General features: G+C 41.4%; 1 protein-coding gene across 6 annotated transcripts in view; it reads left to right on the forward strand.

Moving 5' to 3' along the window:
- The window catches only part of Kat6b (lysine acetyltransferase 6B), a 167,533-nt gene that overhangs the window by 94,888 nt on the left and 57,381 nt on the right, over window positions 1-15,264 (forward strand). For all 6 annotated transcript variants that reach the window (XM_021637496.2, XM_021637499.2, XM_021637502.2 and 3 more), the window contains exon 3: window positions 10,188-10,296. In XM_021637496.2, coding sequence (XP_021493171.1) covers window positions 10,188-10,296 — 109 coding nt within the window. The remainder of the gene's footprint in view (window positions 1-10,187; window positions 10,297-15,264) is intronic.

Raw genomic sequence — 15,264 nt, forward strand, 5'->3', positions numbered from 1 at the left:
TGTGTGTGCAGCAGTATGAATGTCCTGAGTCCCAGTGACCTCTTTACTTGAAAAGCAGTTGTGTGGCCTGTCGGGTGTGGCGAGCCTGCTGTGACCCCAGGGGAGGTGGAGTGTACTTAGCCCTGATACTAGAAATTTTACTTCTTTCTTCTTCCTCCTGTATTGTTTTTGTGGCCTTGTATACACTCCAGGAAATGGAGCTTGGAAAACCCCTGACCTGGCAGGTCTGGGGTGGTCTGTCTCTTCCTAGCTGAGGCTTCAGGGGTGGTTGGTAGCTCCCCAGCCATAAATAAATAAATAAATAGCAGTGATGCTGTGGTCATAGAGCAATGCCTGTGTGGATCTGGAGCTCCCCACCACAGCAGAGACCAGTGGATGAAGCTGCTGCACACGTAGCAAGGTCCGAGTTCTGGACCTTTGGGTGGTAATTATCCAAGCAACTCTCTCATCTCCCTTCTTACGAATACTGTGATTGAAAGGGCAGAGGAAATGAGGAAAACAGAAGCAGAATAGGCAGAGGCTTGGAAACACTGTGCACTGGATGGTTTGTGTGCCCAGAGGGCAATTGAGAATTACAGGGCTTAGTGCCTTTGTGAAGACAAACCCTCAGAATGCCAGTTAGACTCTGCCGGGTGTGCTTTGAGTGCTAAGTAATAACACATTTAGGAGTGGTGCGTAGTGTCTCAGTGCCTTGCAGGTCTCTGAGTGTGAAGAACTGTTGCTATAGAAGAACGTCTAGGGCTGGAGAGATGGCTCAGAGGTTAAGAGCACTGCCTGCTCTTCCAGAGGTCCTGAGTTCAATTCCCAGCAACCACATGGTGGCTCACAATCATCTGTAATGAGACCTTCTGCCCTCTTCTGGCATGCAGGTGTACATGATAAATAAATTCCCAAAGAAGAAGAATGTCTAATATGTGGCCTCTCTAGATTGTTACTGGCCTACCTGCCTCACCCCTGCATCCTGTTTCCAGCTTTGGGTTTTATGTATTGGGTACAAGTATATTGCCCATCTCTTTAGCAGTTGCTTCACATTTTTCTTTGGTATGGAGCATGTCTCCATTTAGTTCACATCATGCCTGTGCACAGTTGAGGACTGTATCTCCATTAAAGTGGACGCGTCAGGGCAGTTTAGAGCAAATGCCTTTATGTGATGTTATGACTATCCTTTAATTTATCCATTGCTGCTGTGCTCTAGCCTTACTTAGGAATAATTTTCGAAAGTTAATGTCAGCATTTACTTCTATCTTTCTTCCTTTCCTCCTTCCTTCCTTCCTCCCTCCCTCCCTCCCTCCCTCCCTCCCTCCCTCCCTCCCTCCCTCCCTCCCTCCCTCCCTCCTTCCTTCCTTCCACCTGCATGCCAGAAGAGGGCACCAGATCTCATTATGGATGGTTGTGAGCCACCATGTGATTGCTGGGAATTGAACTTAGGACTTTTGGAAGAGCAGCCAGTGCCCTTAACCTCTAAGCCGTCTCTCTAGCCCTAGTTTACCTCTTTGTCTTCTTTTCTCGAATGCCATCTATTTTAGTTGGTGGTGGTGTGGTGGTGATGTGTGTATGTGTACAGGTACATATGTGTGTGGATACTAGAGGGTAACCTCTGGTGTCATCCTTGGCAATGCTGGCCGCTTCCTTTGAAACAGTCTTCCATTGCTTTGGCTGACGCTCACTAGTTAGGCTCGCCTGGCTATCCAGCATACTCCAGGGCGTGTCTCCTTATCCAAGCTCCAGGATTACAAACTGAGGTCCCCGTAACCCACTTGATTTTTATGAGGGTGGGAGGAAAATTTGTTCTTGTACAGAGCTTTACTGACAACCCCCTAGTTCTTCATGCCATCATTAAGATAGGATTTCTCTCCAGAACCCTGCCTTCTTATTTGTTGGTTGCTTTGTTTCTTTTGAGATTGACCCTCACTCTGTAGCCCAGACTAGACTCAGACTCTTGGAGGTACTCCTAACGCTGGCATGGCAGGCAGGAGTCACCAGTCCCCACCTCGCGTCAGTTTTTTTATTCTTAAAGAAACAATAGTTTCAAAGTCTGAACTTGCTTTTGCCAACTCTTTTTAACCACTGAGGCTGGGAATCACTTGGGAGGCACTCGCTTAATTTTATTTTTTTTTAAGCAAAAACTAAAGATTTGTGATACTTGAATATAAGTTGATTTGAACATTCTATTTTTATAAATCTCTGGTTTATAGTGCTAATATAATATAAATGTAGGGTTTATAGTTCTAATATTGTGACATGCTTGCCAACAAGAACAGTTTGTAAATCTCAACAGTCTTCCTGTAACCGTATGTCGAGTTTCCAGCTGTGTTGAATCAGACTTTGATCCCTCTAAGGAAGATAAATGCAATATCTGCAGTTTCTAATGGCAGGGGTGGAAGAGAGCTGTTCAGATGCAATCTTAAAAGCCAAGGCCCTGTCCAGATAAGAAATTGAAGGCTGTGGGGAAACTAATTATTTCGTTGTCATTTTTTTCAAAATGTGTAGTCTCCATCTTGCAGTGAAAGGGTTTTGTTAAGCTCAATGTGCAGGATTAGATTTGTTTTCTTTCAGTACAATCACTCTCCTTAATCAGCATGCTTATAAATAGTACACCTGCCTAATTAGAACAAGTTCTAGACTCCAGGATACAGTGAGCATTTCAATTAGCTCCCACAGTTGGTAAGCGGGCTGATGTTCTCAGAATGTCCCCTCACTTCTTACTCCTTTGTGACAGTTTTTATTATTTTTACTTCTGAAGTCTCCCTTGATTGTGAGCATTTATTCCTCTGTATTATGTAGTCATTGATACAGGTTTGCTTTTAAGTGAAAGAGAAAAGGGTAATATTTTATGCATATATGCAGAAGTACTTTAAATACTTGTTTATTATGCTTAGGTTTTTTTCTTTACTGTTACTGTTAAATACTGTGACTGCTCATCACTCTGACAAGCGGCTAAAATACAACCATCACATTCAAGATCTCCATACATTACCAACAAAGGAATCCTTGTGCTCAGAGTGATGAAGAAACCCAATCCACAGAGCTGGTGGGGATGATAGACTGCTCACTCACAGAACCAATTACCCACCAAGAAGCATAGTGAGCAGGAGAGGTGAGACAGTGGAAATCCATAGAGTGAGAGCGAAAGTAAGATAAAACTGTTCCCCGTATAACATCTTGTAGTCAGTGTAACTCCAGTTACCTTCTGGGAAAAAGTACTTAGCATATATTCAGGTCCAAATAACGAACTGCAAGGAAAGACTTATACTTTAACAAAGGGTATATGAACACAGAAAAAAATGGTGATAAGCATTTTGTGAACAGAGTTCTCTTCTGCCAAGAAGGGTTTGAAGTAGACCCTCATGCTTTAATGGGTGCTGAGCTCCAGATCTGCTTGCTCTGAGCAATGGCTGCACTGACCACAGTTGCTGACCCATGACACTGTGATAAGCTCAGAAGAAAGATGCTTTAGACCATCACAAGAAGTCCCGACTTTTAGAGTTGTGTAGTCCCAAAGACCACGTTAAGCGGATTGCTGCAAAAGAAAATCCCAAGTGTACATGATGTTTGTCCTAATCAGGACTGCATTTAGTCCATTATAACAAACATCAGTTGAATAAATGGCTAAGTGGCAAGAAGTGAAGTCTAGTTCTTTATTAGGTAAGTGCCATATTGAGTACTGAAGTTACAGAAAAGGATGTCAGTAAGTTCCTCTAAACAAGAGGAACATTGTCAGTCTGTGTTGTCACTGTACTGTTAGTTATAAAGTTTTGGAAATCAGTTATAAGCTGGGCATGGTGGCACATTCAGGGAGGCAGAGGCAGGCGGATTGCTATGAGCTCAAGGCCAGTCTGGTCCACAAAGCAAGTCTAGGACAGCCAAGACTACACTGAGAAACCCTGTCTCTCTGATAATAACACATTATCAGGGACAAAGCACCAATGTATATAAAGTACTATCTTTAAAATAGATTGAGCCAGTCCTATGGAGTATGTTTTTAATTTCAGTCCTTGGGAGGCAGAAGCAGGCATACCTCTGTAAGTTCCAGGCTAGCCTGGTCTAGAGAGTGAGGGAGTGATACGATGCCAGTATTTAGAGGCAGGAGGATCAGGAGTACAAGGCCAGTCTCAGCCATGGGTCCAGACCAGCCTACGATATAAGATGTGGCCTCAAACACAAGAAGATCGACCAATTACACTCTTAAAATTTGCTGCTATTGGAGGCTGGAGAGATGGCTCAGCAGTCAAGAGCACTGGCTCTTCTTCCAGAGGTCCTGAGTTCAATTCCCAGCAACCACGTGGTGCTCGTAACCATCTATAATGAGATCTGGTGCCCTCTTCTGGCTTGCAGGCTCACATGCAGGCAGGATACTGTACACTTAATAAATAAATAAATCTTTAAAAAAATTGCTGCTATCATTGTGTTGTTTTCATCTCACTTGGTTTTTTTTATTTTTCTTCTTTTACGTGTCTTCATTTTTTGAGAAGGAAAGGGGGTGGTGAAAGAGAGACAGACAGACAGAGACGGATTTATTTTGTGTGTTTTCATCTGTTCTTTAATAATTTCATTCTTGTATGCAATCATGTCTCTTGATCATACTCAGTTGCTCCCTTTGGGTCTCCCCAATACTGCCCTCCCCTTCATACCTGAGCTGATATTATATAAAAACTGTGTAATGAATGTTTTTGGGTGAACCATAAACGCTAATGTTTTGTTAGTTGGAGAGTAACTTTTCTTCAAGTGATTTTATAACCTTTGGTCTTGTCAGATTATGCCCAAGGAAGTATATGGCAAACTAACCATCATTTATTATGTATACGATGATAAGTAAGTACCTTCAAGAAATGATGACCCACCTCACCACTGGTGGTTGCCTTACTTGAAGTGTTTATAGTCATTAAAGATACATATGAAAATAAACAATAGTGGTCAGTATTTTGAGACCTGTTGAATTAAAGAAACAGTTCCTAGTTTGTTCATTTATTGATTCCCAAATATACTCTGTTTCATCGACAAGTAGTCATTCCTTTTATGAGGAAGCTTCAGGTTTATTCTGAAGTACTCCTGCCCCCAGACAGGGTTTCTTTGTGTAGCCTTCACTGTTCTGGACTCACATTGTAGATCAGGCTGGCCTTGAACTCACAGAGATCTGCCTGCCTCTGCTTCCCCTAGTGCTGGGGTTACAGGAGTGTGCAACCATGCCCAGCTCTTAAGGTTTATTAATAGAAGCAAAAATTGGTCTGATGACCTATTACTGCATAGACATTAGTCCTCAGAAGTAAAGCGAGGCGTGGAGGGTTCTAGATCAGGCCAGTGAATAGTTCTAGATATGATAGGCAAGGTAGCCCATCTGATAATGTGATACCTAAGTCAAACTTCAAATGATGCATAGGACAAACAATGTCAGAGAAGGCTTGGAGTCCTCTGGTCAGAATCCTTGTGTAATAATTTCCTTGTGACAAAGGATGGATAGACATTGAACTTGTGTGAGAAGTAGACTGGGAGTCTAGGCCTAGCCGCTCAGAGCTTGGGTTGAGTACCAGAGACATATTTGGTTAAGGTTTTGTGGTAAGCAGCAAAACAGGATCCAAACTCCAGATTTCAGCGCAGCCGGAGCAAAGGACAAGGGTTAAAGTTCTACGGAAGAGTCTTTGATGAACAGGATGCAGTTTACAGAAGCAGTTGAGTCCCCCGTGTAGACATTCTCTAGCAATAAACTACTTTCCATGTGTAGTGGTCATGAAAATTGCTTGGCTTATGTGCTTTCTATTTAAGATTTTAAATTTGTTTATACATTCGTTATATTTGTTCCCTTCTGGTATTTTTTGTTGATGTTGTTTTTCCTTTGAGTTTTTCTTTAATAGTTTTTAAAAACCTCCTTGCCTTTGGTTGCAGTACTTTTCCTTACCTTGTTACTGTGGTCACTGGTTAGGTGATCCTTTTAAGGGAAAATCCTGTCAAATTCATACTCACCACAGGGACTGAGAAAATCTAATTCTTTCATAGAATAATTTAATGTTCCATAACAGTTTGTTTTAATATTGATAAAGGACTTGAAGCTGTCTAGTCTTTATAACAAGAGTGAATTGAGCAATGATTAAGAATATTTGAGTCAGACTTAGTACTTACCATACTCAGTCATGTTTGAACTCTCAACTGTCCTAAAGCTGGACAGTATGGACATGTTATATACTTTCACAGGTGAGGAAACTCAGAAACTCAAGGAACATGTTGAAATATCAGTCTTTTCCATCATGCAAATCTTTTGAGTATGGTACTGTTCCACTTGTAAGATAATTCTCTAGTGTAAGGACATCAGAGAAGGCTCGGATCCGTAGGGGTTATAGAAAGACAGCCCTGACATGCATCTCTGATTGTGTACAAGGCTGTAGAAGCAGCTGGTAACACTACACCCCCTCATCCCCACATACACATCCACACCATGTTTGCCGTCAGGAAGAGGATATGGGCCTGGGTACCTCTGGCTCTGCTCTAGTTTACAGACTTGCATTTATTTTTGTTCAGTACCTTAGAAAAACAAACATGTCGAGAGTAACAAATGTCGTTTCCATCAGGGCAAGAACAAAAGTAATCATGAATGAAAATAAAGCTTCTCACATGTATGTTGCTATATTTAAAGAGTGTTTCCTCAGAAAGAGCTATTTGATTGTTAGGTCAGAGATCCCAAAGACTCTCAGATGCCTTGAGTGTGATAGTGTCAGTAAGGAAATTACAGCAGAGAAAGGCCATAATGGTGATCTGTAGAGCTGTGGGGACATTGATATGGACAGAACCCTGGGGAGCCGTAGGTGCCCAGCGTGAGTGCGGTGATTCTGCCCACTATCATGTCAACATACTGGCGTGGACCATCCAGCCTTTCTCAGTACAGACATCTCTTGTCCCTCAAAAGTCAATCCATCCACAGAGTTGGTGTGGCCCTATTTGCTTGAGCGATCTCAAGTGTGAAGCTGATAGAAAGAGGACCATAACAGGGAGTTAGTGTTTAGTGAGTGTGTGGAATACCGGGAAGATGGAAAGTATTGTGCAAGCATAGTAATGATGTTTCCACAAAATTATGAATGTTGCCACTGAACCTGTGCAAAGTTAGAGAAGTTCCCTAAGCCTGCAGACCTTCAGGTTCTTCCTACAGTAGGGGTAAGTGCACATATCTTGCATGATCAAGGTGAGTGAATGAGGTCGTGGAAGAAGGACCTCCCACTTCCCTGCTGCCTCAGCCCCTTTTCTTGAGGAAGGCAGAAGCAAGGCAGGAGAGGCCCCCACAGAACAGTCTCCACATCTCTCCCTGAGTGTTGTTCTTAGGTTTGTATTAGCTTAGCATAATCAGACATCATAGAAAAATGTGACCAGCAAGCTAGATGCCTTTATGAGATTTTTTTTTCTTTTTTCTTTCAAATATTTATTTTATTATTGTATTGTTTGTGCATGTTCTCACACATGCTAGAGATCAAAATAATAATTTTTGAGCAAGTTTCCCCCTTCTGTCTATTTACGTGGGTTTCCTGGACTGAACTCAAGTCACCAACCAGGCCTCTAGCAAATACTTTACCCTCTAACCTGGCTGTGTTGCCGCCCCCGCCCCCACCCCATGAGATGTCAGAGAAAGGAATTAAGAATTTTCGAATGAGGTGGGGTGTTTTGGCTTTGGTTTTGACTTTCTTTTGAGGGAGTGTTGAGTATGTTTCACTGTGTAACACAGCCTGCCTTGAAACTCAAGCTATCTTTGAAGTCATTTCAGTCTTTCTGCTTCCAATTCTAAAGTGCTAAGATTTCAGGTGTATGCCACTATGATCACTTGAGCTTCTGTTTTCAAACTTTTTAAATACCACTTGTCTTTAGTAGATTTGTGTGGAATCAAATTGCTATCTAACCAGACCACTTTCTGACTGCAGCCCATTTTTCTTTATTTTAAAGGGATTATTTTTTTAAAAGATAGTTTATATGTAGTCTGAGAATAGTGAATCAAAATAATTCTGTGACCCATTTACATGCATTACTGTAAAAGTTTCATTTCATACAAGTGACAATTTTTTAAGGTTAATTAGACTCGGCTACAGTGAGGTTAGCAAAAAGTGCTTTGAATTATCAATAATTCAGCAGGGCAGACACTCCTGTATAATGCAGTGGTTTTATAGAGTATTGTGAGATAGTTATCCTTAAAATAAATGGTTGTGAGCATACATCAGCATGGTGGTATTCGCTTGAATGTAGCGTGAAGTGATAGCATCTCTGCTTCTATTATTGGCCAGAGTGCAGGACATAAGTCTTTCTGGCCATGAACTACTAGCAACCTTTGTCCTTTGTGTTACCTTTTAGTTAAAAACGAAAAATGAGCATGAATGCTGGCTGATGGCCATATCTCTCTTTCAGCTAAAAATTCATCTGGGAAAGAAAAATGGAGCTGCAGATGTGGATTTATTTCACTGTATGAATGATATGTGACATTTTGTAAATTATTTATCATTGCAAAGGTGGCGACAGTGGCTTGAACATTGTTCTATCAAATGAAAGCAAGAATCCCATTAGTATAAAGACTGTGCGTTAGCCAGAATCTATCAGGGGAATGTTGTCACTTTAAAACCAGATTGTTCTTTTAATTGCTATTTAAAGGAACAAAAGTGTTCCCAAGGTATTGCAGCCGAGCAGTTGCAAGTAATAACTATGGATCCATAATTATGCTGTGCTGATTATCTGGCATTTCAAAAACTATGGCTGGAGTCAGTGACCAATTTGTTGTAGCTTGTCTTTTTTTTTTTTTTCCTAGTATAGAATGTTTCACACTGTGCCTTTTTAACAAAGCTACAAAAATAGGTTTGTAAAGCTACCTTAGAGAGTAAAGTGTGTGCATATTAATAAAACAAATTAAGCTAAAAATAAGGGCAGGATAACGAACACTTATTGTAAGATGAAAGTCATAGCTGTATTAAACAAATTTTGTGAATGCTTGGTCATAAGATGAATTCATGACTTTCATGGCACGTTGTTAGAGGGAACCAAGGTATTTGTTGTATCATTATAGGCATTGCAAATATTTTCTCAAAGAAATGGTTGATTTTTCTTTTTAACTGACAGTTGCTTCTTTATTTATTCAACCAGCAAACATATTTTTAGTGCCTACTGTGAGCCAGGCTACATATTAGGCATTTGGGATTGAATAGTTGCTCAAATGAGGTTTATTCTGTGCTGCTGTAGAGGTAGAGAATTAGATCTAATACAATCTTGTTTGTGATTTACATATAAAAACGTTTGTGATTATGTTGATTTTTTTTTTTTTATGTCCTGAATTTTTGATTCTTGAGATTTCATATAAAGACTTCATAGTAACATCCAAAGAGCTAGCAGACAACACATGGAAGGCTTGGAACGTACAGTAAAAATTTAGTTTTCATACAGTTTTGGCTGTTAAAGATAATGTCGATCTGAAGGCACAGTGAACTGCATTCACATGGGTGGAAAGGCCTGCCCCGCTAGAACTGGTAAACAGCAGTGAAGACACAGAATGTATGTAGATTCACACACCGTTAAAAGCAATTGCCATAGAGAATTAAAGGGTGCCAGGGGTAGACAAATGTTTTATTTCTTGTATAAAGTGTGAATGTCAGAGATTGAGAGTTTATCTCCCTTGTGTGTCCTGGTTTCCCTTTGAAGTCCTTGGTGCCAGAGAGGCCTTGTTAATAGTCTTTTGATCTTCTCAAGTCCAGCTGAATCTCAGTTCCTGCTTGTTCTCTGTTCATGTGCTGTCTGAACAGAGACATACATTTCAGTATTTAATAGGTGAATAATTACAGCACTTGATAAAGTTTAGTTAAGTAATCTCACTTAATTAACTAGAGGACATCCATAGTCTTCAGTGCAGAGCAGAAGAATCAGCTTATTGTAGGCATACAAATTATGAGAATACTTGGGATCACAGATGAATCCTTAGTGTTCATTCCAAAGGCTGTATGATATGTAAAGGTCTAAGGTGTCACTGAATTCATAAGTTATTTCTGGATTTAATGCCTACATTTAAATGTATTCAAATACTGCTTTGCCACCACATACTTTATGATGATTTTTATTTGAAAATGTTGCTTAGTTTATCAGGGTATCCTTAAGAAATATGTAAGAAGCTTTGGTTTTAATAATTTGTTTTAATTTTGAAAGGAAGGCTAACAATATTTTTTAAATTTTATTTCTCATAGCCCCGCGCCGATCCCATTCCGATATGCAGCTTCTGTTTGGGGACGAAAGAGTCAAATCGTGAAAAGAAGCCCGAAGAACTCCTGTCCTGTGCAGATTGTGGCAGCAGTGGTGAGTTCTGGGGTTTTGTGTGCTTTCCTCTTTGACTTCCACTGTCAGAGCTCCGTGCTCTCTGTCTCTATACACCACACAGTATTTGTGGTTTAAATAATTCATTTGGTGATGGAGTAGGCTTGAAAGGTAAGAACATGATATAGGTCAAGGGTGAAATAAGAATGTATCAGTACCAACATATGTTCCATGATCAGTAATATTTGTAATCAAACTCCAGTTTCCTTCCTGTATGGACAGTTAAGTGTGGTGACTTCAGCGCAGGAAGTGAAATCACAGTAGAGATTTTGTTTCTTTGTTTCTGGAGGTGTCACTCCATGTAGCCAGGCTGGCCTCAAAGGTTACCCTGCACGCTGAACTTTTTGAAATGCTCACTATGTTTCCTGGACCAAACTCCAGGATTAGATAAATCCTAATCTCAGTTCAGTGTCACTCCTCAGCTTCCCAAACCCGACCATGGCCATGCCCAGCTCAGAGCAGAGAGGTTTCGCTACATACAGAATCACGTTTGTTTTCCATAATGTCAGCGTGACTCTTGTGAAGTCTGCATTGTTTTAGGTTATGACACCTGCTGGTGAAATGTAGTATTTCAGTTCAACACTGTTAACTTAATGGAAGACATAGGAAACAGGAAACATAAGATGCTGGAGAGTCTTAGGTTGCCTGGAACAGTATAGATGAGGGTGCCTGACGTAGAAGGGAGTGGAGGGACTGCTGGGTAAAGTGCGTGGGCAGCGGCTGAACCATTGACAGGGGCCCAGATGCTCCCAACAAGGGTGTCTCTGCTCTGTTCTTACCATTTGATTTTAAGATTATGCCTCCAGTGTTAGTCAGAAATATAAAGGCAGATTGTGTTTATGTTTTACAAGTTTTTGTGTTTTTAACTGGGTAGTCTTTTTTATTCAGCACGTAAAAGTCACCCAGCTTACATGCACATACGAACACTTTCTAGCACATAAAATGGTAATGGTAGGTCCCCCTATGCAAACTTTTGTTGCTGTTGTTTTTCTGGGGCTTAAACTGAAGGCCTTAATATGCTAACCATACACTACTGCTGAGTTATAACCCCAAGCCCAAGATTTTAAAAGTTCATTTTTCTGTATTGGTCTTTTGTTTTTCTCTCAGGTACTAAAACATGCTTTCCCTCAAAATATTATTTTAAAATTTACGACTAACAGCTGGAATTTTATTTCTGCGATAAAGCACTTGCCAAAGACCCTAGGTTCAATCCCTGGCACCAGAAGCAAACAGAAGGAAGGAAGAAAAACAGCCCCGAATGAACCTAGAGAATGCATGTTCTTACACAGAGTCAATCACCACCTAGACCCTTTATTTCCAGTTAATCACCTAATCACTCTACAAGGTATTATCCTCATTAGAAATGATGGTGCTTACCTCTAGACTTCCAGGAACTAAATAGCCCAGTACATAGTCTTCATGGGCACATACATACATACATACATGTATACACATATACATACATGAGTACCTAGACAGATGGCACCCATTGTTACCGTTTCCCACAGTTCCTCCTGTTGTCGTCCTCGATTGTACTTTAAAATCTTATCACTACTTAGGACAACTGCTGATAGAGGAAATATTCCATATAGATGGATGACTCTTAGTCATTATACAGAGATTTAACTCAATAGGCCGTTTGTGGTTCAGCAGCTCCAGGGCCTGACTAGGTGGGAAAAGCCTTCAAAATAAGACACCTGCAAAGTGTGTCTTGACAATCTCTGTGATGGGCTTTATAGATTCATTAGCATTCTCTAATGTGGCCGTGTAGCATGCACAGTAACAGAGGAGTACGGAAACATTATCCGTGTGTTCAGCTTAGTACACCTCACCCTATGGCCCTGCTCTGCTATCAGTGCCTCGCTCATCAGTCCGACTCTCCCTACCTTGCAGGTCTTCTCATGAGGCTCATTCCAAATGAATTAGTCCTTTTTGCCACTTCCTGATCAATTATGTGGTATTCACTATGTGCTGTTTATCTGTGGATTTTAAGTTGTACTTTAAAATGCCCTCTACCATTTCATTTTAATATCTCTTTCTGGGCACTAGACAGATTACTGGGGGTATTAAAATATGGGAAGAAAATTTCTCATTGTATATCCCTTGCTTGGCCCTGTTGAGTTGCCAAGAATTTGAGATTTTTATCATCACCATAAGGCCTTCCTCAAGGGTATCGAGGTGTAAATCTACCCAGGTTGATCCCAGACTTTCTGATACAGTCAGGCTCCCCTAGTTTTCCCAGATTGATGACCTTACAGACGGAGCTCTGACCCCTCTGCTGCTTACTTTTCCATTCAGACTTTCCAGGTTGGGTTCCTTTCTGCCCTGCAAAGTACCCATTCTTTCCTAGCAAGTGGAGAGTGGGTTGAGGTTTTCTGTCTATGGATTATGTCTGCCTCTGTTACTGGCAGAAATCCAAACCCTGGGCACAGTGTCTCTGTGGAGCACAGAGGAGGCCTGAAGGGCCTCTCTGGACTGTAAAGTGGAGCACTGCTGCTTTGTGTGTCCACTTCATCGTCTGTGAATGTAGAAGATCGCAGCCCAGCTACTTCAGTGGTTGGGAGAAAAATCCCCATTGTGGAACATCCTCTGGTCAATTAAGGAAACAACCTGTGTTCTTTTTTCCCTTAAAAATGAAGTATTGAAATGTAGTTAATTTTAGGAGGTACTGGGATACTTTTAATTTTAAACTATGTTTTTTGTTCCGCTTTTTTTTGGTTTTTCAAGTCAGGGTTTCTCTGTGTAGCCTTGCCTGTCCTGGACTCACTTTGTAGACCAAGCTGGCCTTGAACTCACAGAGTCCACCTGACTCCCTGAGTTCTGGGATTACAAACCCTCCTTAAGCTATGTTTTAACGCCTTGATTTTTATGAGGAAAGCAGAAGGTGATGGACCACATGTTTTTTGCAGTGGCCTGTCATGATGGGAGCCATGCTGGCACAGTCCGGTCCTGCAGCTCCAGCGGGACTAATGGTCAGTTGGTCCTCCAGGTGACCTTGTAGAGACTGCTGCCTTTTCATACACAGAAGGACCCACTGGCTCCAGGATAGAATTGGGACGGTTTGTAAGGATCAAAGAGATTCTGAACATAAGATATTATTGTTAAAAAAGAAAAATGTCTGTGAGCAATATAAAACCAGAAAAAGGAAGTCCAGATGCAGTCATAAGGAAGATGATTATTCAATGTGTTTCCCATATGTGCTCAAGGCTTTTAGTCACCTCTCTCTGAAGCACCATTGCTGTGATTGCACTCCGCTGAGCTCCCATAGACAGGAGTGTAACTGTTTCCTTCTGCACCCACCAGGAGTGAGATCATTGGGCTTTTCTCCATTTTTAAGATGACTGTTCTACAAATGGTCAGACTGTTTTTTTCCCTGCTAGAAACCCTTTTTGAAACATTGCTCAAGTTCATATGTAGTAAAAATGTGAGGTGAGGTGCATAGAGATGGTATCCCCAGCCCTGGGCCCGGTTTCTATTTTCCTGCTGTCTGTAACTGTAGTTTTCTTTTTCTGCACAATGTGAAGAATAGTAAGTCTGCTCCCTGAATCCACAGGGATATCATGAGGGTAGTAAAACAGTCATGTGAAGATGGTCAGTGACTCGACACACATCAGGGATTATTGGAGCCACACATGAATTTCGGAGCTGTGAGACAGTCCTCGGGTCTGAGGAAATGCCAAGACTGGGGAGTGATTTTACTTGACTTTCATGGATCAGCCTACTTTGAAATTAACACTGTTATATTCTCCTTGCCTCATTAAGGCCAAATTATCTTTAATTAGCTTCACATAAGTATTAGATATTATACTAAATGAAATTTTGTGTCTGCTGCTCAGATTGCTGGGTGGTTAAATCTTACTTACAGATGAGTTGTGTGCATGTGTGTTTTCAAATTAGCAAATCTAAGATAAGTGTACAGTTCAAAATTACAGCATCGTACTAAGTGGAGGCTCATTGAAACAGGAGGCACAAGAGCGGCTGTTGTGGCAGCTGGGAGAGGGAGAGGCTCTGCAAAATGCGAGCAAGAGCTCTACAACAATCCTGAAAAACATGGTGCTGGGGTTGCTGGTAAGGTGCAGCCTTTGGCTTTCCGGGCTCTTCTTTCCCTTCCTTCCTTCCTTCCTTCCTTCCTTCCTTCCTTCCTTCCTTCTCTTTCTTTTCTCTCTCTCTCTCTCTCTCTCTCTTTCTCTCTCTCTCTCTCTCTCTCCTCTCTTTCTTACACTGGTTTCTTAGGGTTATGTATAAATGCCTTAGGGAGTAGTTTGTTAAGTCATCTAGTTTCATACTGACTAGACACAGTTAGGATCACTGGGTTGGAAAGCAGAGTCCTTGACTAGAAGGAATTCTAAGAGGAACACACAGAAGAAAGAAAAGGAATGAGAGCCTCAGAAGAGGAGTAAATAGAAAGAAGAGGAAGAAGGAGAGAGCCTGCCTCAAGAAGAAGGGGAGCCCCAACCCCACTGTAGCACTGAGTCACCACACTGAGAGGCAAGAAGCAGACATCTTGTTTGTTAGCTGTCATTTCACTTAACTTGATGTTAGGTGTTTGTTTGTATGTTTGTTGAGATTTTTTTTCTTTACTGTCATAAGAATAAGAAACTGAATACGAAACTTCAGAGTGAGAAAGTTTATTTTGGATCCTGGCTGGGGAGATTTTAGTGCATGGTCACCGGGCTCCATTTCTTTGGCCCTGAGATGAGGCTGAATATCACACATCAGAAGCTTGTCTACCCAGTGATGGTGTTGAGAACAAGGGCAAATGCACATTTTGTCTCCTGGATAATCCAGGAAGTCGTTGGGAGAAAAGAGAACGGTCTTCGCTTGTTTGTTTGTTTTGTTTTTGTGTCAGGATTTCTCTGTGTAGCCCTGGCTGTCCTGGAACTCTCTGTAGACGAGGCTGGCCTCAGTCTCAGAGATCTGCCTTCTTCTGCCTCCTGAGTGCTGGAATTG

The sequence above is a fragment of the Meriones unguiculatus genome, chromosome 4 (assembly GCF_030254825.1).
Source record: "Meriones unguiculatus strain TT.TT164.6M chromosome 4, Bangor_MerUng_6.1, whole genome shotgun sequence".
Lineage (NCBI taxonomy): Eukaryota > Metazoa > Chordata > Mammalia > Rodentia > Muridae > Meriones > Meriones unguiculatus.